Genomic DNA, 25,438 nt, shown 5'->3' with positions numbered 1-25,438 from the left:
TACAAACGCTGAAGGGTATGCTATCAAAATCAGGCAGAGCAATAACATATAACAACTTTAAAATGCAGCTGATAGCATGTACAAATATAATTGATAAGTCATAAACCTCCCACATACTCAGTTTAATTCAGAATGGAGTAAATTGTATTAGTGACTCGTGTGTGTAAAGTATCACTAATCCAATGCAAGTAAAACTCCAAACCTTAATTTTCTAAGAAATGACATGCTAATCACTGTCAATAAGTATATTTTCCTACTTATGAAAGTCAAACCAAGTAAGCGCATTAGGACCTATACTTGTTATTTTCATTTTTCTCCTTTTGACTTTGAGCATTTATATTTTTCAAATTTTCACATTTTTCTAGCTCATCATACTTTTCCATTTTTCTAGATCATTCATTTTTCATCTTAAGTGCAGATTTTTCTCCATTAGGCGAATAAGATGACTCTTGTAGCGAGTTTTAGGCCGATTAACCTAAGTCAATTGACCATAGACACTAGGTTTTAAGAAACCCCGCAGGCTTAATTACTTGAGTCAAATAGGCCCCGAAGAAAAACATTCAGAGATTGAGCTTTTATATGATGGGGAGAATATTTTTGAGGTTAGGTCTAATAAATTCGGTCAGTTCATGTTCGAAGCCACTCTATTAACATATGACAGCCATCCCAAATCTCACATACGCGATAGAGTCCTACTAACAATTTCATAGTGTGTGCAAGCTGATGGTGCATGAAAACAATTATACTAAGTACTCCACAATAACCTAAGCAAGCAATGGAAATTATGCTACAACTTATCAATTTTACCTATACATGATCACAACTTGCAAGCTCAAGAATTATATATCATGCTCTAGTGAAAGTTTCTACTATCTCAAATTTTTGTATTTTTTCTTTTTCAAAAATGAATGTGCTATGCACAAAGAAAAAGAAAAAAAAACTCCAAGCAGACAAATCAAAGCAAAATATGCATGTGCCAATGCAAACAAATGAAAATGCACATGTACGAAACAAAAAACAAATGAAAAGAAACCTATAAATTTAGGGGATGCATGCATAAATCATATGACAGTTTAGAACAAGCAATCATAAAAAAATACCTAATTAGTAAGGTATATGAGTGCTATTTCCCTTAAGAGCACCGTCATTTACTCCAAGATTTTGCAGATCACTCTTCTTCACCTATAACCGTCTATTGGGAGAATAGTTCCTAGACAGCCGTGTAACCAATTTAGTTAAATGATTCACTTCATTAGTAAGGAATCTAATTTGACCAACATACAGCTAATTTTTTTCCTATTGAAGTTCACGTTCCTATTTTTGTTCAGGTACTGGCGACATCTAGGATGTATATGACCTAACTCTCCATAGTGATAAACCTATGTTATGTGAACACCGACGTCTATTCCTAAGTCAACAAATTCTACGCTGTTTGGTAGACCTCTGTCCTACAGATCCCTTATTCTTAGGTTTGGGGTTAGGCACATGTTTAAGCTTTTCTTTGATTGGAACAAATGTGGTCTTGGACATTCTAGCAACATTATGATCTTTACCCTTGTATTCTAGACCTTCCTTATTTCCAGCCAAATTCCCTATTCCTAAAAGGTTATCTAGCTTTAACGAACCGCTAGCGAAGGCAAGCAGTTGAGACTTAGAATGGTCTAGATCACTCAAAAGGTTCTTAACATAGAATTCTAAAGTCTCATTTATAGCGGTCAAATCACTGACTTTCTTATAGGACCTCTAAAGCTCATTAGTGAGATTTCTAACCTAAGATTCTAAAGATTCATTCATCGTTTTAAGTTCACTCAGGATTGAGGAAGATTCCTTAATGTATGCTACTAACTTCACTTTCTGCAACTGAATCTCCTTAGTAGTCATACTTAAGGCTTTGTTTTTGTTAAAAAATCCTAAGACTTTTATGATACATTTTTTAATAAGCCTCTTGGATATCTTCCTCACTTACAGACTTATCTCCAGAATCCTCACCACTATCTATATCCTTATCTCTCGTACTTTCTTGGTTGGATCCATTAGTAACCCTAGCAACAAAGGTACATATTTCCCACTTTCCTCACGAGTGGATTTCTCACTCTGATTGTCCGAGCTAGACTCGTCATCAGTGAGGGTAGTATCATAGCCTTTTATTCAACTCTCTTAGCACTAAGGAACTCACTCCTCACATGATTGAAACCTGGACAATTATGGCACCTCATTGATTTCGATCTTCTTCTAGATTCACTCAGGCCACCTCTTTGTTTCTCCTGAGATTACTTTTTATTCCAAATCATCTTTCGGAAATTCTTTGAAAGGTAGGCCAACTCCTTATCATTTGGTGAATCTAAATCAGAAGATTCAGTCCGATTGTTCTTCACTGATTTCAGGCCTAAAGCTTTATCTTTAACATGTTTATCTAAAGTCAGCTTATAGATCTAAAGGAATCCAACTAACTCTTCTACGTTGATAGTATCAATGTCCTTACTTTCCTCAATCACTGTGACTTTAGGCCTGAAACGCTTGGGTAAGGATCTAAGAATTTTTCTTACAATCTTAGGCTCGGGGATTTTCTCTCCTAGGTTGAAGCTATAATTCAGTATGTTATTTAGGCTTGCAAAGAAGACATCAAAAGTCTCATTATCTCTCGTTCTAATTTCTTCAAACCTAGTGGTCACCATCTGCAACTTTGAATTCTTAACCGCATGAGTTCCCTCATGTGTGGTTTCTAAGATATTCTAAACTTCTTTTTCAACCTCACACATGGATACTCTCCTAAACTCTTCTAGGGAGATAGCCATAAAGAGGGCATGTGGAGCTTTGCTATTCTAGTTACAACTATCTAGTTTAGCCTTAGACTAGTGTTCTATGAGGGTAAGAGTACAACATTATTAACCGTGGCACTAAGAGTAGACCAACCATTAACCTAACTCAACTAAATTCACTCATCTATAGATTTAAAAAATGCCCACATCCTAACTTTCCAATATGCATAATCGCTACTGTCAAAGTATGGCAGCAACGAGGTACTTATCTAGACAATGTAAGGTCAGGACACACAATTAGGTTCTGATACCACTTGTGAGGTTGGCTAAAATGCTCTTGACTACTTGTGAGTTTAGGTTTGGGACGCGACACTACTTCAATTTTTATTGTTACCAAGTTTACATTCTAGACAATTTATTAATTTGACCTTACGTACGAAATTATACTAATTAAAAGAAACAAGTCACTTTTAATTTGTTTTCTAGATGATTAAATATACAACTCCATTTTTCCTATTTCTGAATGTTGCAATTGTAATAACATGGAAAACAGTAAACAATGCTCAATTTGTTGATGGAGAAACTTGATATGGGAAAACTTCGAGACCAAGCTAATTATCTCCACTGTAGTCAACCAGGGTTACAGTGCGATTCCAAGATAGCAACTTCCTCTAGTTCTAGCTATTCTAATTCCTATAAACTCTAAAACCACAGTCAACCCTTCAGTCTCACAATCTACTGTCGTAGATACTATCCAGCCACTTTACTAGACTTCCCGATCTATCTTTTACAGCCCACAATATCTGCTATCTTCTTCCAGCCTCTCGATCTTAAACTGATTACCTCTTCTAAGTGGAATTCCCAAGAACCTCATGTTCTGGTGCTTTTTCTGCACTTGAAGTTCACCTTTCTCAATCCGTAATGAGATAGACTCTTCCTCAATGAATTAAGGAAGCTAGGTGTTTTTTATTACAAAGATGTGATGTTTTTCCGAAAGTGGGTTGCTGGATCTCAAGAATGAACGATTTATTCCACCAGTTGAATTGTGTTCTTGGATCTCTCAAAGAAAATATAAAAGTGTTTCTCAACGAAAGCACAATCTAACAGCCTTAGAAATTTCGTCCATGCCTTGGGTATTTATAGTTAGGGGCGAATAAGTGTTATGGACCATGTAAAATTATTCAAAATCACGATATAGGGTTTGGCCCTATAATACTGTCGCTCGAGTGACAACTGGGTGAAAAGTGAGTGACGAAGGGACGACAAGTGAGCGACAAGTGATTATGCCCAAAGTATAACGCGATAGTTGTAGTATAGCTTTGGGGTATCGTATTCACAAAGAAATGAGAAAATTACTCAAAGGATCAAAAGTCAGGGTTTTCGTCATGATTTGTGTAAAAATAATTATCAATTTGAATGAATTTTAAATATCAATGTGTGAAATAATGAAGCATTGGAATTCCCTTGATTAGTTCGGATCAATCAACGTCAATTATGCAATCATATATCAATTAAAGACATTTGTCCTAATACTTTAATTGGAAAATATATCTATGGTAATTCTAAAATCCAGATTTTCTACAACACATTCCCACTTTAATCTATTGAAACCAGATCCAAAAAATAATATACATGGCATATAATGGTAAAGAATCACACCAATAAGATTGCATGAAATTGAAATTCAACGAATAATCTAATTCCACTATAGACAAAACATAATTGAATTGATGTGTGATCAAACTCTGACGATATTTCATCACTTTGACTTCTTTTCTCATCCACTTGATCTCTAACACTTTCGAATCTTCATTCTAAGGTTAGACACAAGCTTGGAGGATTTTCACTTTAGTCCCTGAACTTTCATTTTCTTCCACTTTGGTCCTTTTTCGCTCTTTTCTTCTAACTTTCACCTTTTCTACCAAAATGTAACCTGAATCAAAACATAATTATAATGAGTTCATTTTGGTATCAAATAACCACACGAATGCAATAATTAAGAGAGGAAAATATTATATTTTATACTCTTATCACACCCCCAACTTATTTATTGCTAGTCCCTAGCAACTCAATGTAGAACAAACAAACAAATGATTAGACTATGATACAAGTGAAATTATTGAATTCCAACTTAACCGTAATTCGTGTTCTTTTCAAACTCAACACCACAAGAACTTAACAATGCCATGATCATCTAGATATCTTGCCAATTGTGTGAGTGTGTGTCAGGCCATAGTCATCTTACCACTAACCTTAACACATGTAACATCAAGTATGTCTCGAGCCAAAGATTCAGTCCCATAACTTACGGGCATCAAAGTGTTTATTGTGGTTTTCTCTCTATGGAGCTGAGAAAGGGATACACTTAGAATTTGGAGGCTTAAATATTTATGAATGAGCAACAAACAAACATTAATTACATGATAGGCATACTGTCAAATGAGAATTCATCAATTCCATTCCACAATCCTACATGGGATCAAAACAGTCAATGCAAAATGTTTGTAATGAGGCGCAGGTTGGATTATAGAAAAGAGGGATATAGAGATCTAAACACTTCCAAGCGTGTAGCTAAGTGTCACATCAAGCCTTTCAATGAATCACATTAGGACATTCTTCATTACATTCAACCCCCAAAATCAATCAAAAATTTTTCCTTCTCTCTCTCTCTTTTTTCTTTTTTTTTTTTTGAATAACCTTCCATTCTTCTTCTTTTAACTTTTATCATTTCACTTGAATACTTATCAACTCTTGCCATCTCCTTGCTTATTTCATCACAATTAAACCTTTAATACCTACTACACACTTGTAAGTGAAAATGTGGGCAAATATATGTATAGGTCTCAGTCCAACGTGGAGGGGTAGGGATAGCACAGGTGCATGAAGAAAAATGTTAAACATGTGTGTGTATTGGCCCAAAGTGGCTACTAGGAGGTTATAATCATAAAAGAAAATTAGCTTGAAAGGTTAAAATTTAATCCTAAATTGACTGTCATCATTTTCCAAGTAATCAACCATCATACCACAAATCATATAACGTCATTCTCAAAAGAGTTTCCAATTCACAAAACTAATTAATACCTATTTCCCTTTTGATGTATTGTAGCTTCCAGTCCTCATCAACCCTCACATGAAAACTTCAGCAAGAGACTTTTCTAGCTACATGTGTCAAACTACCATCTTACCACAAGACTTTGTGCACAAAAGGAATTCAGCTAGTGTCTCAACATCTAGACTCACATAAACAATATTAATTTCGTAGTGGCATATTTTATCATTCAAGAACAAGAAATCGTAGTAAATAGAGACTTAAGGAAAAAATTTAGACCAATTCAGTGAAAGTATACAATTCACAACAAATTCAAGTTAACTCTCACCCAACTAAATATTGCATTGTCCTCAATGCAAAAACATGTCCGCCAAAAGAAAAAAAAAGAAAGATTTCACTTGAATATTGAAGTGAATCAATATAAGCAAAGTATAAGAAGCCTGAAATTACTCACCAAAAAGAGTGATGTAGAAATGAAAATAAACTAAAATGCAGTGAATAATACATGTGATGAAAATAAACCTAAAGAAATGCAAAAATAAGAAAAGAAAGAGAAGGGAAACAAACTCCCATTGGATTGCCTACCAAGCAACGCCTTTTATTTATTGTCGTTGGCTCAACCCAATATTACTTCCTTTAGCCCGCATCTAGCCAGGGCATTGTCAATCTTCCTTGCATTGCACCAAGCTCATTAGAGATAAGCACCGGTGATGCTCCATAATACTGCAAATCATCAAAAGCAGCACAATTATTAACATATTTACCGTCATCATATCCTATCGAAATTTTAGAATTCGAAAGGAAAGAGTCTAAAGGGTCGGGACTAATAATCGCGGTGCTTCCTCCCGAACGAGTGCATCAATCATGGATGTTTGATGACACTCGTCATTCTCCTCAGGTTGCTTCATAATGTGAAAGATGTTGATGTCCAGGGTCATTTCCCAAATGATAGTTTCATTAGACCATTCCCGCAATTGATAAAAGCTTAGCTATGGCAAGAAAATGTCTACTAAGAATCATGAAAATTTGGGAGTTAACATTCGCATCAATTTTTACGTCCAAAATCAAGAAGTCAACAAGGTAGTAAAATTTGTCAACTTGTACCAACACATCCTCAACTACTCGCTTAGGTCTAATAGTGGATTGATCAGTCAATTGTAAACTTACTGATGTGGGTTCATCTCTCCTAACCCTGACAACAAGTAAATATCATACGACATGATGTTGATACGAGCCTCTAGATCAAGAAGGGCTTGTGAAATCACATGGTTCTCGATGATGCAAGAGACAGTAGGACAACCAGGGTGCTTATACTTTGGTAGGATCTTTTACTCAATCACATCACCCACATGTTCAGTCAAGAAAGCAATTTTCTTAACATGGTGTTTCCTCTTCATAATGCACAAGTCTTTTAGGACTTTAGCATATGTAAGAACTTGAGAGATCATGTGCAAAAGAGGCAAGTTGATTTTTACTTGTTTAATATGCTCTAAGATTTCACCGTATTGAGTGGTCGACTTCAAGGTGGATTTGAGAGTTTGAGAGAAAGGTACCCTAAGTAGAGCTTCTACTACTTCTTTACCGAGGCTACTCTCACTAGGTTCACTGATTCTCATTCATTCTCCCTAGAACGAAGGGATGATCCAGTGGTCATGACATTTACTTCCTTAAAGTTGGTCTCTCCCGATCCCAAAATTTGTACCATGTGTTGCCCCTTTGGATTTGGTTAAGCTTGAGCTAGAAATTTTCCACATTCTCCTATAGCTAAGGCATTGGTTAGTTTGGACACATGATTCTTTATCTCTTTGTTTTTCTCAACTAACTGGCTAATCATAGTCTCAAATTTTTTATTTGTTTTACCCTGTGCCTTAGTGAATGCATGTAGGATGTCTTCTAAAGAGTTCCTAAAGGACGTGGATTGATATGAAGGTGCAGTGTGAGCTCTATTTTTTTGGTTTTCAAGTTTCCAGCTAAAATTGTGTGATTCCGCCACCTCGGATTGTAGGTTTCAAAGAAAGAAGTGTAGGGCTTTTGGTATGTACCTAAGGCATTGTAGTGCTCCTCATAGACTCCTCTCATCTTAGCACAGGTGGCACACTCTTATGTTGGATGATCCATTCTACCACATACAAAACAAGGCCCTAAAAACTCAACATGGGAAATAGATTGTGTGGATTTTGAATCCTTAGCACGTAGGACTTCAAATTCTCTAGTGAGGGCTTCTACATTTGCTCTAAGGTTGTCTTCCTCCCTAAGATGATAAATACCTATGCTATTCAAGTTTCCAGTGGGTCGTGACCTATTAGTACTCTCAACAGCACTAGGTCCAGTCCAGGTATAGGCTTTTCCTTAACATACTTTATTGATAAGTTTGTGTTTACACACTTATTTAATATATAAATATGTTATTTATTGATTAAATGAATGAAATTACACTCACAATTATGTAATATTTGCTTTTGTGGGCTAAAAATCACCTAAGGAAAGAGAACAGAGCAAAATGAGGAAAAAAGGACAAAAAGTGTTCAATTTTTGAAGTGGGGACCGAAACTCAAAAGGCAGTTCAAGGACTTGGGATTGCAATTTTTTGGAGGGCAAAATTGAAATGAAAGTCAAATTCAAAGACCAAATTGTACAAAATCAAAGTTGAGGGATTTGGCGTGCAATTTCCTAAAGGAATCAGCTGCAAAAAAGCTAAATGGTGGCGCTGCTACAACAACACAGCTCTGATTCCTTGGTGCCACAGTGCCCCTTAGGACTTCGTGGAGCCCCTTTTCGGCTCCGAGGACCATTTTGTGTATTTTCCAAAAAGCTAGGGACTTAGTTATAAAATCTCTAAGTTCTAATATAAAAACCAAAGCTAGGGACTTTTTCTGCTTCTTTAGCTGGCTTCTTCTTGCTAGGCTTCGTCGTCGTCTTCTTCTTCTTATTATTATTGTTTTTTTTTTTTTCATTTTCTTTCTTGTTTTTATAAATCCTTGGTACTTTTTGGAGCAAATCATAGAGCACAAGGAGAAAACATTTAGAGATTTGGATAAATATTTGGGAAAATCAAAGTCAAACTTCAAATTGGGTTGTATCTATAACTTTGTTTTTCTTAATTATTTTTCCATATTTGCAATGTATTATGTAAAATATTCTCCTTTTATTCAATTATATAATATGGGCTAAGTTATCGTGTTGGATTTATGTAATAACTTAAATTAGAATTTAATTGATTTTTATATTGAGTTATTTATTTACATGTGTTTTTACTATTGTTATTTATTGCATTTTTATTTTATGCGGCCAATGAATAATCGTGTCTAGTGAATTGTACATCGTTTGAGAGAATATTGTGCACTTTAGACCAAATAGTAAAAGCCCTAGGTTTGTTTAGAGAATAAAAATATACCCTTAACCCTAGGTGATCATTTGAGTTATTTTCTCAAATATTTAATGCAATTGTTTAGTTTTAATCGACATAGAAATATAGTAAGTTAAACCAATTAATTGTGGTTAATTTCGCTCGAGAGAGGTAATTAACTAAAATAGGAAAATTGGGTCTAACATCGTAAATGAGTAGCTTCTAAATTGGCTCATAGAGAAATTAATTAGGTGACGGTTAAACGAAAATATGGATTCCAACCATATTGTCTCCCAAAATTTCCAAGATTTTTATATCTTCTTATTTTGTAAAATTTTAGTTATTTTTCAAAATCATAATCTCTATTGTGTGTTTCTTTTATTGTTAGAATTAAATTAATTAGATTTGTGTAATCGAAAGTATATATTCCTCAAGAGATCGATAACGCGAACTCAAAATATCCACTTTATTACATTAACGTGACCCGTGCACTTGTGGCATGTATTTTTAGCGAACACTTATCATGGAGACACTAACACACTTCTTTTCAGTAGATGCTTCCTGGTGAATTTTGAACGGTTTAACTTAAGCTTATTTTCTAGTTTCAATTGGACCATTTACACACAAAATATTAAAACAATATAACAAGGGTTCATCTATGTCCTAGTAATTGAAAACCTTTGTATAGCATTACAAAATCACTAGAAACCATGTTTAATGGGAAGAACATAACCAAGATTATTAATGAATTGAGAAGATGAATATGAATATTGAAATCTTGAATCTCTTCAATGATTTCTTGATGAATCTCCAATTTTGCCTTCTTTTCTTTGCCCAAATATTAAGGTTGAATCTTCAATTTGATGAAATCTTGAAGATTGCCTTTGATGTTCTCACAAGATCACTGAATTCTCCTCTCTTTAATCGAAGTAATTGATGAATAACGGTGCATGAGAGGTCTCCTTTAATGGCTGTCCATGTTTTGAATATGTAGAGGGTGAAATTAGGTCAAGAATCACTTTCAAATTGGGTACCAAAGGACTTCCATTCGAATAAGGAAGTTGCCATCGCATCGCTCATGGTTTTGTCTCTGTGCAATTGTCATAATAACATTTTTGAATTCAAACTTTTACTATATTAAAATTGGTCTTAAATCCAGATAACAATATGGAACATATAGAACTTGTGTAGTAGAAATTGATTTGTAAAAATATTTTGATCACGTATCACTCATTTTTTACTTTTAATTGCGTCCAATAGATACCTAATAATTTCCAATTATCATTTCGTGGTCGAATCATCCATGTAGAATTTGCAATTTAGTCCCTGAACATTGCTCTTTTCTCAAATTTAACTTTTTTCTTATAATTTAGCTTTCAATCATTGATTTTTACCTAATAAACAAATATACAATAAATTAAGCTATAATTAGTCAAAAGAACTATTAAATGTCTATATTTCTCTGTCTAAATACACTTACCATTTAGTGATGCTACATATCCTGGAGTAGAGAGGAAAAAAATAGCAGAAAGAAACTTTTCGACGTGATTTTATCAATGTTTTATCAAAATAAATACCTATAAGTGAGAGAAAAAATAGAAAGCGGGAAAAATAGTGTAAAAAAGAATCACGTAAAAAAAGAATTAGTGTGTCTTCATATTGTCTATGGGAGTATGTAAGTAGTGGCATAGCAAAAGCTTTGTACTTCATGGCTAAGCCTTGGACACTTCATTTGAAGATCAGATTTCAAGTGAGGTTAATTAGCATTGTTGAGACTTGAAAGTTGAGAAATTTAAATCTAGAGAGAGTCATAAAAAATCGAGGTAGTGACTTTCATAGATTAAAATCAATTGAATTTGACTAGGAAATGAACGAGTTTTGTGAATTCAATTGTTAGAATAAACAACATGTGTGCGAGAATGAAGAACAAATTTGGGGTGTGCATTTATTGAAAGACAAAGGAAATATTTGGTCATTGAGGATCAGGAAATAATCAACTTTAGAAGTTATATGGTGATTGAATTGATTATGCACACACATCGATCTAGCAACAGATAAGTGGATGAATTAATTTTGGTGACATATCTTGGAAGTATTATATGAATTGTTTAAGAGATTTCAAAATGCGATGCACAATGACAGATTATTTCACTAAGCTATATATATTTTATTTATGTGTGTTAAGTAATTAATCTTTTTTGAGATGGATATATAGTAATTTTACACACATCTACTGTTGTACGATAAATACAATATTGGATGGTATATGATAAATACGAGTAAAAATGCTAGAGGACTAAAGAAGAACCATTGTGAAAAATAGAGGACTTAGTTGCAAATCCAAGATCAAAGGTGAAAAATTGAAAGATGAAATATCTCTACTTCAAACAAGGAAGGACTCTAGCTTAACAAAGGAAGGAATTCAAGGACTATAATGGAAGAAACCAGAAAAGGACTCACGAACTACGGACCTTCCTTGCTCGCAAGGTAACATTAATGAATTCCTGTAGGTCAAATAGCAAAGTTACTCGATTACAATAACCATAACCATGCAATTGCATGACACATACAAATAGAGAAAATTCTATTTCCTTTTCTGATTAAAACTCTTTTTGGAATATAATTCAGACTCGTCTTTAATATACATGGCAGGCCAAATTTTGGGACACCAACCTTGAGATAGAGAACAAGAGGCAAGATACAAGAACACGTATTCATATATGCAATTGGAGATAACTGCTTAGATTTTTTTGGGCGAGGGGGGGGGGGGGGCTTTTGGGGGGGGGAGAGAGAGAGAGGAGATTATTCAAGAAGGATTGAAGAGATTGAATAATTCAAGAATTTTCGTTTTTCATTCTTCATTTCAAATCTTACTTTGCCTGTTGGAACTTTTTGGCCAAATTTCATCGTTTAGTATTTCGAGAACTTGTTTTAATTTTTCTGGATAATTTTGTTTTATGTAATAACTTTAGAATTTAACTTCATTTATTTCGGATTAAATATGTGTATCAGGGAATTTAATTTTATCATTATCTTTAATTTTAGTCATTATCTAAAATGTAGTCATTATCCAAACTTTTATTATTGTTAAATATGACTTGCAAAACTTAGCAAAAATTAGTTGAATTTGATTATAGTAAAAGGTCTTGAGAAGTTTCTCATAATTTTACCTCTTTCTTAACATTTGTGAACAAATCAACAATTTTGAGTTTTCATGTGAGATTTTGTTCTTTCCTATAAACTTCTATACCGTTAAGTAACACATAAGTGTTGTTTGTTGTTAGTAAGAGCCTTTGATTGTCTGAGTTATCAAGTGAAAATCTCTACTTGCCACGTAAAGTAGTTTCCCGATGAAATACTAGATTTATTATGTACATCTTGTAATATCTCCTCACCCCAAGTTGATTGTACCCTCAGTTGTGAATGGTTCAAAGTAATCTATACAAGAAAACAACGAAATATAAATGAAACTTAAAAAAATGTTACTGGAGATTATGAATTAATCCATGTACCAAAATCCTGTTCAATAATTTATGGATAAATATGTAACTCATACTGGAATTGATAATATTTTAGTTTCGATGGTAATATTTTTTAAGCAAACGAAATATATAGGATAAATTTTATTCCCGGTTACTATATTTTAGTATAATGTTAACGTTAATATATGTTAATTTTGTTTAATTGGATAATTAAATCTTAGTTTGATATGACTAGAGATAACTTAGTTCAATTCTGTGACTATGGTGTGACAGTCAATTAATGAGGGAAATACTACCTTAAAATGTGACAAAATTAAAGTTGCGAGCAAAGATTTCGAAAGAAAATCCCTCATATGCCGTAATGATACGTTGCCACAACTAGCCATCCCGTACTGCGAGTCCCTCGTGATCAACAAGAGACTAATCCCCAACCCATCCACATCAACCATACTCTACATCATTTGTTTTCCCCCAAAACATTTACTGCACAAAGCATATCCTTCCAAACACTGTAAATTATAGATTGTCGCAATTGATCCATAATATCAGTGAAGTGATAATTCATGTCATCAAACAGAAGTACAACACAAGTAAAAATGAAAATCTTTCCAAGACAGCTCATTTTCACACCGGCAAAGTAAGTGAATTACATGACTCAAATGTTTATTTTAAGATAACAGAAGTCTTTATTTTATTATTATGGACTTAAATAATCAAGGATAAACCTCAATGAGAGACCTCAATCCTAATTCATATGCAATCTTGTAGCCACTATAGCCAGCATCAAAGAAAAGTTTTTCCCACTCTTTCTCAGTTCTTTCTTTTCCATTGAGGTAAAGCATCATCGCTAGATCGTTGAAAAGCTGCGTTTCAGTGTGTTGATGGTCTTCTTTGTTGTTTCCTACTATCATATCAATAATGATCACCTTTCCTCCATTCTCCTTTCTTGGGATTGCTTCTTTGCATTTCTTCAATATTTTCACACACTCTTCGTCACTCCAGTCATGCAATATCCACTGTTTTTTGTTAAGTGAAAAAGTTGTTGTTAGCATATATCCAAGAGAAAAAGTTGTTATTTAAGAAAAAAATCCATACCTTGAGCATAATTGCATCTGCTTGAGGGATGGATTCAAACATGTTTCCCTTGATGTAAGTCAAGTTCTTATAACTACCTTCCAAGCCTTCAATGACGTGTGGAAGATCAAACACAGAACAGTGCAAGTGCGGGAAAGCATCTACAATAGCTTTGGCCATAAATCCTGTGTTTCCTCCAACATCTACCATAGAATTCATCTTGTCAAAGACATTTTTGCATTCTCTAATAATTATACTACTCAAGAACTCTGTGTCTTTACTCATGTCTTCATTGAAAGCTTGATTGAGCTTCGGGTCGTGACAAGCATAGTCCCATAAGCTGCTTCCATGGGCTGTCTCGAATGCAGAGAGGTCGTCATTTTGAAACCATTCGCTCATATGATACCATGGCTTTAAGTACGTAGGATCGAAACTGGCCTCCACAAATGGTATCATACTCAAGGCCTGGTCTTTGATGAGGAGACGAGAAGCCGGTGTAAGCCAATACCCCATATTTGTGTCATCCTCGGAAACTTTTTCCTCGATGAAGAACCTGGAATGAACTAGAACCCGCATCAGACGATGTACACCATGAATTTTTGTTTTGTTGATTGGGAGTGCATCGCCTAGCTGTTGGAGTGTCATTGGTTTTCCATGTTTATGGATGATATCTGGTATGCCTAGTTTAGTTGCACATTTGAGAGAGGCCATGTATAAGAAGTTGAATTCGTAGTTCCAAAATTTAGCTTCAGCTTGTAGAAGCTCAACCGATTTTTCTCCAATAGGGAATGCCATTTCTAGAACTTGAAATTTTTACATGTACTTGTTATGTTTTATGCATTAGCATTGTATTATATATAGGAATCAAACATGTAAATATGTAAATTAAATAGACACGCAATCTACAACGAAAGCATCATTTTTATTTTTCTATTCAACCCATTAGTTGGGATTATATATTTTATTAATTATGATTAATCAGAGCAAATTGATGATAGTTATTTTAGCACGTAAGATCAGTCTCCAATTCTGAGTTTCATATTCGTGTGAAATGATGATTTCAATGTTTTATTGCTATGAGTGCTGAAATTTTGTACTAATGGTCGAAGCTGGTCATGGCAATTGCTTCGTCAATTTTTGTAGTATTATATTGGACAGAGAGGCACGTAAAATGAGTAAATTTCTACAGTTACATAGTGCTTTACACCCGGAGGAGACTATAGCTAATGATTGATATTTCAGATTCTTAGGTAATATGAGGCAATATGTTAGAAAATACGTATGATGAGAACAGGCCTCTATGGCATCATCAAGAAAAAAATAAATGATAAACAAAGTAACAATGATTGAGTTCACTTTTTCAGAGCCTGTTTGAGAGTGATTTTGATAATTGATTTTTTGATCTTTAGGAGAAAAGTGGGATCCACTTGTGGAAGAAGAAGTCAAATATGACGATTGAAATAGTGAAATAACTGTCAAAAAATCAATTTTAGGGGGGGGGGGAATCACTCCCAAACAGGCTGTCAGTAAGCCTTTGTTTGGTGTGTTTTAAAATAAGATTTTTAGGCCATGTTTGAGCCACTTTTTTTACAAAAAAATTACATTTTTAAACAGTGATTTGATATCATTTTAACCACACATTATTCAATAAAATAATATTACACGCAAATTCAAGACTTTTCTTTATTTTTTAGCCACACATTTCTTATCAATATACTATTACAAAATGTATTTTTAGGAATATATTGTGGTTCAAACAAGTGCTTAATCTATTTTGATAAAAAAAAAATGACGTGTGTAATTAAAAAGTTGTGAATTTTATAAAAAAATATAATTAAAATTAATTGTTAATTTTGATTAAAATTAAAATATTAATTTTAATTCCCACAAGCTAAGTATTTAAAATTATACGGCACTTAAATATCAAAGCCTGAGACATGGTCTTGAATTGGTGTATTCACGTGATTCACAATAATTTATTTATAATTTAGTATTATGGTTGTCCATAGAAGATATGGGATTACATCAAAGGGATTTAGTCCCTGTTCGTTTTCCATTATTTACTCATTAAAAAAAAAAATATGATCGTTATTCATCACATTAGATTATTATATTTGAAAATTTATCTTTTGTGTGGGATCCGTAACGACTATATTTTTCATTCTCATTCTTATATTAATGTGGCTCAAACGGGACCTTACTTTATTTCTCCATTGATCGACGTTGTATTAATAAAAAGAGTCTTCATAGGAAAGTTTCGCATACAGCGTTCGGCGGAAGTCATTGGAAGATGTAACTAAAAAAAAGGGAGGAAAAAGCAAATTGGTGCTCTCGTGGATTCTGTCAAGTAATCCATATACTTAAGGCTTAATTCTAATAAAAAAATATTAGGGGTGATAAAAAATAAAAAGTGCCACTATCTTTTCTCACTTCTAAGCCCTGTTTGGTAACCATTTTTCTCAAAATATATTTTTCTCTCTTCTTTTTAACCACACATTCTTTATTAAAATAATATTACACGTAAATCAAAAAAATTTTCTTATTTCTCAATCACACATTTCACATCAATTTATTATTCTATAATACATTTTTACATAAAAATGTCTATCGAACACCTCCCTAATATCTAAAATAAAATCACTCAATTTGTAAATTAAAAATTCATAAGAAATTCAATTTGCCTGTGGCCAAACATATAAAAATTAATGAAATATTTAATCAAAAATTTGTGAATCCTATAAAATAAGGGATTAAATTTCATTGTTGATTTTAACTTTGATTTTTTTTTTTAAAAAAATAATTTAATTTCCATCCAATAGGGGCAATCTCTTTTTCATACCAACGAAAGAATTGCTTTTAACGTGGGGTATAAATAAAATCCTCCATTTGAAGTCAACGTGGTTAAAGCAACAGAAAGTAATTTTGTTTCTATATATTTGATGCCCTCTTTTGATTCATTAGCAGAAGTTAACCTAAAATTAGTACTGCTATAAATTATTTGGTTGAATTGTATAATAAGATTGCTTGCCGAATATAATGAAAGTTATGTAATCATAGTTTGTGAACTGATAAGTGTATTTTATATACTTATTTAGTACCTTAAATAGCGATATTTGATGGTTCTTTCGACCAATTTTATCCTAAATTTTTGTATTTTATGTTTAATAGGTGAAATTTTATGAAGGAAAGAAGCAAAAGTGAGAAAAATTGGAGAAAATGGCTAAATCGTATGAGATCCAAAGTTTGAGGACTAAAGTGCAAATGTTCAAAAGTTGTGTTGAACCTCAAGATGAAGATCCGAGAGCATTAGGAGTCAATTGGATGAAGAAATATGTCAAATGGATCAAATTTAGGCAAAATATGATCACAAATCAATTTCCAACAAAAAAGTTATGCTTCGAAATTTCATTCTACCATGTTCTTTGCTAATCATTAGGACCTTATTCATTGTGCATTCTCGATAAAAACCCTAGACTGAACTCTTTTCGTCCATTCTTTCTTGGAACTTATACATATTTCATGCTTTCCATTTTCCTTTTTGCTTTCAATTTTTTAATAAGACTGTGATATTTCCTCGTGGCCTCTGTAATGAGAGATGATAAATATTTCCTACCAAGGTATGCATGTACAATTGCAACTAAAGGTGAGAGACATTGTTGGAGATTCTTTCCCTTCAAAAACTGTAAAAGAGGTAGAGCAATAATGTGGCGGAAACAAATATAGCGTTAGTTGATATGTCGAAAAAACTTTTTACGATGTTACTAACGTAGGAATCATGACCTATTCCACATGTGGCAGGTATTACATGTCAAACCTGATCGATGCCCATGGTGACATGGCATCTTTTATGCATCAAGATGATCATTGATGTGGAGGACGAGAGCCAAGATGATCAATATCAAAGTATGTAGATTGAGAACAAGACTCTTTTGGCTGAGTCAGTTTCCTAATACCGAGGAGACGGGATTGAAATATCTCAATAATAGATGTTATAACATGATCGGACATAGTGATATAGGTGTGATATCTTACTTGCAAAAGTCGAACTACTTTAGATAAATGACCTCTTTTGTTTCTTAAGCCTTAATAATTATAGATACCAAACAAGCTCATTTGGTAGAGTTTAGCAAGTATGACATGCGCTAATGGGTGTACATGAGATATCTCGACCATCTTTTTGTAAGCAATGTAACGCCTTTAGGTGGTCGTAGGCCCAGATTTAAGTCTCTTGCGAATGGTTCGGACTTCATGGTAGCCAATCCAACAATTATGAACTTGGTTTGGATGCTCATAAAAAGGCCCATATGGCTACTATCTCTACTTCCTTCTTTACTTTTCTACTTAATAAAATTTCTAGTTATCTCTTTCAAGTATTACAAACCATGGTTTTTAGAGATTTTACGTACGAGAAGTTCACCTTCTCTCCTCCTTCTCTTCTACATTATTCTTTTAAAACATGCCTCGCCGTTGGGATAATATTGGTGATGAAAGGACTGATAGTGATAATAAGTGATGGAGCTCTTGATTGTCCATCCAAGAGCAGCATTCTATCTAGTTTAGAGTGTCTCAAAAACTAGTTCTGTAATGGCCTCTATGATAGGAAATTTTGAATGCTATTGTTCCATAATTTATAGTACAGCCGACACAGATGGAAGCGAGAATTCAAGAGTGCTAAAGACCTAAGAATTGTTTAGCATGAGGCAGATGGCTTTATTGTACCTATTAAGGGTGGTAGAGAGACATTTAAGGATCAATGGATGGAATCTAGGTTTATATCAAGTATCATGCTATGAAGTTTATTGCATCTCTGATTAAGTTGAGCTGATAGTCTTGATCTTACAGTTGTTACGAATCGGTCAATTCGTGGTTGTATGGCCTTCAGTCATTCTCTTATGGAATCATATCTTAGATTTTCTCTCCATCCAATTGTACGAAAAGTGTTTGGTAGCTTCTGGATCAAGCTGACTCGAAATAAACAAACAAAAGATAAGAACACCAAAATTTATGTGAAAACCCAAGATAGGAAAAGCCCATAGACAAAGAAGAAGAATTTTACTACAATCAATAATGAATATGTTTAGAACAATATCCTAGTACTCTTAGTTAAGATTTAAAGCTCTTAAGATATTATATGAATGTTATGATTTCAGTACAAGTAGATAAAATATATATAAGCCCTGAAATTTGAGTTGTAAGATGAATAGAATCTAGAAAAAGCGTTAAAACACTACAACAAAAATGGTTTTTTGCAACATGCAAAAGGCAACATTTGTTAATTAAACGTTGCTAAAGGAGTCAATCACAACATTCAAATACATGAATGTTGCCATTGCTTAATATAATTGAGCTTTGGTAACATTTTTTAAGTAAATGTTGCTAATGTCGCATTTTTCCAACGTTTACTTAGTATTGCGAAAAGTTATCTTTCGCAACGTTTATAAAACGTTGCAAAAAGTTGTCTTTGACAACTTTTATAAAACGTTGCAAAAATCTGTCTTGTATAAACGTTGCCAAAAGTTGTCTTTTGCAACGTTTATATAAATATTGCAAAAATCTGTCTTTGGCAACGTTTTATAAACATTGCCAAAAGCTGTCTTTTGCAACGTTTTATAAATGTTGCAAAAAAGTTGTATTTTATCTTTCGCAACATTTATAAACGTTGCCAAAAATCGGTCTTTGGCAACATTTATAAAACGTTGCAAAAATCTTTTCTTTTTGGCCATTAATGGATGAGACTAAGAGTAAAATAGGGAAAGGTAATACTCAAACCACGAGTTTTGTTCCCACGTGATCAGCGCCGCTCGTCTCTCCTCTCTATCTCGCCGCCTTCTACCACTGACCACCGGCCTCCTACGTTCGAGCCCTAGACGCAGGTCACGCAGTACCTTCGAGCCCTTGAACTTCGCGAGACGCGACAGCTGACAACAGTCCTTAGAGTCTATATTTCCACCAATGATTCGACGACAGAAGAAGAAGAAGGTGAAGCCCCTTGATTCTGATTCCTAAACCGCACTCAAGTTCTATCTGAAAATTAATTTTCTTATTCATTCTGTGAATCCCATTTAAAAGGGCAAGTTTTTGGGTTCTTAAATTTTCTTTTTCTAGCTCCTAATTTTTCACAAGATTTGTCAATTAATCGATAATTTATTTGTTGTAATTGAGTTAGCTTTGGAAATATGCTTTTACTACTGTTTTTGTTTTGTGCATTTCTTAGAATTGGCTGTGAAAGAGCACTATTTATTTGGACATGAAATCCCAAATTTGTAATTGTGTTGAGGATGAACGGATGATAAATCGGGGGCACCGTTCGGGAAATTTTGAGCGAGGAATTCTAGCCTAGGAGTTGGCAAATTACCTGACTGTGTTGGCTTTTTAGCTATGGTTACTACAAAATAAAATATTATCTATATCGATCGGATTGCTGGTTGTGTAGCTAACCAGATATGATTTCATTAAAATTTTAATTTTAATGTTGGTTTTGGTGTTTCATCCGTAGTATGAAGGTTGAAGGCTTGAGCTTGAGTATTGTGGAATGGCTTGTGCTTCTAACATTAAACTCATACTTTTATCATAGGCTTTCTAGAGTTAATATTTGAATTGGAAGTTTGAGGGGGGGGACCTTCTTCACTAAAGACTAGGATTATCCCTCTGAGACCATACTTAGAGATCATACCAGTAACTTTGGGACTTTATATGCAACACATATCACAAAGTATCACATCTTGTTTTGGCTTATCATTGGACTACTATTTCTCTGTTTTGTAAAACCCTTCATTCTTCTGATATGTACTTAATAATAGTTTCCCCATGGAGAAAGGAGCGATCATATGACTTTTCATGGTTGTAGGAGCGATCATATGACTTGTCAATTACTATATTAATGATTTAGAGAAGATTGTTTTAGGAACTCAAATATGTCTCTGTTAGAGAGAGTAAATGTTATTAGAGAGAGTAAATGTTAGGGATTTAAAAGTGCTGGCACACAGGGAAACTATCTACTGCTCCATGTTAACTTTCCTCTTGATGGAATATATTGGAACCTTACCCTTGTTCTATCTTATTGTTCCTGGTTTGCATGAGTGACTCTTTTGATGGCTTATCTTAGATGGAAAAGGAAGTAGTAGTCTCAATAATAGTCAGTTCTATTTTGATGAAACATTCTTCTATTTTCCCTTTTCTAGTGCTTCTTTCTTCTTCTTTTACCTATAGCAGTTGCTTGTAAAATTGTAGCTTTTGATGATCATGTTTGGCATTCATGTTCATTGTATGTGATGTAATTTAATTTGTGTTATTGTGATGTGCTCTTCAAAAATGTTGATAGTGTTTACATTGTCTTAGTCTCTGTTTTGCTTAATGTTTTCAAATGTTCAAGAATTATTATGAATTCCAATCATTTATTGTCCAATCATTTTTTTCTGATGGTCATGTTTGTAATGTCCAACTTTCTCTTCTTTTTGGTGTACCAATGAGCAATATATTTTCCTTTGTGCCATTTTTTCATTCTCTTTTCTCGTGAGCATTTACTCATGGCCTTTTGCGTTACTGCATAAAAAAATAAAAATAAAAATTTTAGGGTTCGTTTAGCAAACAATAATTCCAGGTTGATGTTGGCTTATGTTACTTGTGCATTTAACTTCTAAAATTCCTTTTATATTTATTTCTAACTTCACAATTGGGTTCGTTCTTCATGGTTCTCAAGATATAGGGACTGTACAGGTCTGATTGTCGCATCTATATCATATCCTGTTTATCAGACTATAGTTTTGAGAATCGCTTGTAAGAAAAAATAATAAGGAGAACTAACAAGAAAGCTACTCGGGTAATTGGTTGCAAGCATGGTTAAGCAAATGGATCTATTCTGTTGCAATTGAATTGATGGATCCGGTTCAACTGCGGTGGCCGAGGGGTAGGAATGATGCAATTTGCAAATTACATGGTGCAATTTGGATTGTCTACTCAATTTTTTATAGGTAGTGATTGATTAATTTCTATTTTTATTATTATTATTATTATTATTATTATTTTGTATATTATTTGTGGAAGAGGTGATTAAATTTTTGTATGGAGGCATTTTTGTATATAATTTTTGTAGGTAGTGATTGTCCAATTTTTTATTTTTAATTTTTAGTTAGGTGGTGTTGTATTATGTTCAAGTGTATTGATTTAAAAATTTGAAACAAAATTCTCAATTTTTATGCAATTCCAAAATTTGTTCACAAATTGTCATTTTCAATTTTGCAAATCAATTAATAAAAATTGGTCTTAAAAAAAAAAAAACCTACGACAACTTTTAAATAACGTTGTCTTTTGCAACGTTGAATAAAATCTGCAAAAAGTCTTCTTTCAATGGCAACATCAACCTTTGCAACACACGGTAAAATGCTGTAAAAGGTCTTTTGCAGCGTTTTTTGACCGTTGCAGAAACCTTTTTTTTGGCGTAGTGAAACATGAAATGGGCTTGGGCCGGATAATTACGCCACTCAAGGGCTAAGGGGCCCCAAGTCTCAGTTGAAATCTTGATGAAGTTGCTCAAGCGCCAAGATAGTGAAATTGTAGCGACTTTTCTCCTCGATCCATAATTTGATCTTTTCAAGACCACTTCAAGCCAAACTCCATCGCTCACTAAAATTTAGGTCAAGCTACAACATATCTCTAACAAGAACCAAATTTCAATAAAAAAAAATTCCAAAACACATCTACAAATTAAACATTACTTCATTTTTTCCAAACAAACCCCAATGGGCATATCAATAACAAGCACCAACTAAGTTTAAGCAATTCTCAAATTTAGCAACCGAAAGTGATTTTATCAACATATCAGCTGGTTTTGTTAACTTCATGAAGAAAATGATAACTTACATCATCAATGTGTTTAATCCTCTTGTGAAACATCTAATCCTTAGTTAGAAATATAACACTCTAACTATCACAACACACTATAACTATTTGTAAATCTTCACTGATTTCACCAATCAATCCCTACAATTACACAGCCTCCTTGTATGCCTTTGTAATTGTTAGCTTTTAATGTAATTAGCAATTCTATGAACAAAAATGACTAATTTGAAAAAAATGTGAAAGTCAAGGAGTTAAGTACAATTTTGTAAAGTTGTGTTTGGTAGGTTAGGGTTCAAGCTTGGAATAAAAAAATAAGAGCTGTCGTAATTTCGCTTGCCTCTCACCAACACACTACTCGAGCGACAAAAAAATAATTGATTTCATAGCTTGTTGGAAATTGCTCGAGCGAAGCAGGGTTGCTTGCTTTTTTGCTAGCCTGTCGCTTGAGCAACAGTACATACTATAAAATCCTAATTTGCAACTTTCAAGAATTTTAACAGGACCATACTTCCCGAAACATCCTTTGTATAAATACATGCATCGTTTCATGGAAAGCCTTGGATTGTTCATTGTGTGAAAACATATACAATTTTCATACATCATTCAATCCATTAATCATTGATATTGGCAATTGAAAAATATCAAAACCAAAAATTCAAACACTAAAAACCCATACTTTTAGAGTAACTGTCAGAGGTTGAAAATCACAGAAGGTGACCAGAGTTCCAATTGTTAAAGAACAAGGAGTTATCATAATTCACATGAGATAGACGAAATCAGAAAGTCAGAAGTTGGTATAGGAGAACGTAATCCATGAGGGTTTTAGGAATTATAGTCAGGAGGTCAGAAAGAACTTATGTTGGTTGAGTGTGGCGGCACTGTAAGTTGATTTGTTTATAGATGTTTTATACTGGCTTCGGCCCGACGAGTTTGATCCATCTTGTGTAATTTATTTTTAAGCAACATATTATAATGTGGCAATTCAACATAGGGTAAATTGCATGTGAATTCATCTGGACTAATTAATAACTATGATGTGTTGCAATTGTTAACTAATTTGCTTAAGTTCTGTGCAAACACCTATTCACCCCCTCTAGGTGTTATTTGGGCTGAACTGCATAACTTTCAAGTAGTATCAGAGCCTAACTTCATATCCTAACCTTATTTTGTCTATATGAGTCAATCACGTTTTGATCATAGATCTAAGGAAGATATAGATATTCATAAGAACTATGACCAACTGTATAAAGAGAGTCTCAAGTTACATAAGGTTATTAAGTCAATCTTTAAGAAACTGAATAAGCTTGAATTAGAAAAAGAGAACATTATAGTCAAACTTGAAGAGTCTACGAAAGGATTAAATGAATTAAGGGTTGAAAGAGAGTCCTTAGATGAATTAAGGGTTGAAAAAGAGTCCTTAGAAATTAAGGTTAAATCTCTTATAGCTAATCTTGAAAAAATGAATTCCCAACTCAATCCTTCTCTAGTGGATTGAAAAAGATTGATAACATGATAGTTTTGACAAAAATTGCTGGGGATAGAGGAGATTTAAATGACAATGAAACGAATTCTCATACAGCTTTCTCTTTGAAAAATAAGTTTGCAACTAACTCAACCCTTATGGTTCAAAACTTGAAAGCTAGAGTTGCTTCTAAGTTCGTCCGCACGTATCACCATTGTGGTAAGGTTGGTCACATAAGATCTAAGTGTTGTGAGCTCTTGAATTGGAACAAGACAAAAAATATAGGTGCCTGACAACCGAAATCACCAGTTTAGGTTTCCTCCACCCAGAGTTCAAAATTTAAAATCTAGTATTGTTCCTAAATTCATTCCCACGTCATAATTCTGGTGAGTTAGGACATATAAAGCGTAGGTGTCATGAATTCCTGAACAAAAATACAAACTTGAAGTTCAATAGAAATAAAATCAGAAGTTTATTGGACAGATTGACTTTCTTATTGATTGGGTGAGTCAAATGACCAAATTAATGACACGGATGACTAGGAACATTCCTATCACTAGGAAGATTTGGGTGAAAAATGGTGATCTGAGAAATTCTGAAATATATCACGGTGATCTTAAAGGTAAGAGCGTTCCTTTACCTAACTGATTAGGTGACCTCGATGCATGCATGTGCTTTATTACTGTGACTCATTGATCTATGTATTCATCACTTTTTTTTTTTGCTTTCTAAGTAATTGTTTCATGCATGTACATTTTCGTTGTGTTTGCATTGGCACATGCACATTGTTTTTTTTTTTTTTTTTTTTTTTTTTTTTGTGTAATTGGATCATTCATGTTTTTAAATATAAAAAAACACAAAAATAAAAATGAAAAATAAAAAAATGGGGAATGGAATCATTCTATAGCATGATATATAAAATTCTTGAACTTGTATGTTGTGACCATGCATAGGCTTAATTGATGAGCAGTAGCACATTTTCCATTACTTTCTTAGGTTGCTATGGAGTACTAGTATAGGTGTTTTCATGTACCACCTATACTGCACACACTATGATATTATAAGTGAGACCTAACCGTGTGTATGAGATTTGGGATGGCACTCACTTATTAGTAAAATGACTTTGAACATGAATTGACCAAAATCGTTAGACCTAGACTCAAATATATCCCCTCATAATAAAAAGCTCAATATCTTATGTTCTTCTTCTGAGCATATTTCTTGAGTCGAGCAATTAAGCCTGTGGGGTGTGTCAAAACCTGGTGCATATGGTCAATTGACTTGGATTAATCGACCTAAAGTTCGCTATAAGGTTTATCTTAGTAGCTTAATGGAGAAGAATCCACACTTAAGATGTAAAAGTTTATAAGCTTTAAAAATATTGAAAAATGTAAAAAAATTATGCTCAAAGTCAAGGGAGAAAAGAAA

General features: G+C 33.6%; 1 protein-coding gene across 1 annotated transcript; it reads right to left on the bottom strand.

Moving 5' to 3' along the window:
* Positions 1-13,168: 13,168 nt before the first annotated feature.
* On the bottom strand, positions 13,169-14,548 carry LOC111412221 (trans-resveratrol di-O-methyltransferase-like). Its single transcript, XM_023043054.1, has 2 exons — positions 13,732-14,548; positions 13,169-13,652 (listed from the first exon to the last, which is right to left on the bottom strand). Exons 1-2 carry the CDS (start codon positions 14,503-14,505, stop codon positions 13,350-13,352), a joined length of 1,077 nt encoding a protein of 358 aa, XP_022898822.1. The 5' UTR covers positions 14,506-14,548; the 3' UTR covers positions 13,169-13,349.
* Between the last annotated feature and the right edge of the window lie 10,890 nt (positions 14,549-25,438).

The sequence above is a fragment of the Olea europaea genome, chromosome 16 (assembly GCF_002742605.1).
Source record: "Olea europaea var. sylvestris chromosome 16, O_europaea_v1, whole genome shotgun sequence".
NCBI lineage: Eukaryota > Viridiplantae > Streptophyta > Magnoliopsida > Lamiales > Oleaceae > Olea > Olea europaea.
The sequence above is the reverse complement of the archived record's forward strand: the minus strand, read 5'-3'. Positions and strand labels throughout refer to the sequence as shown.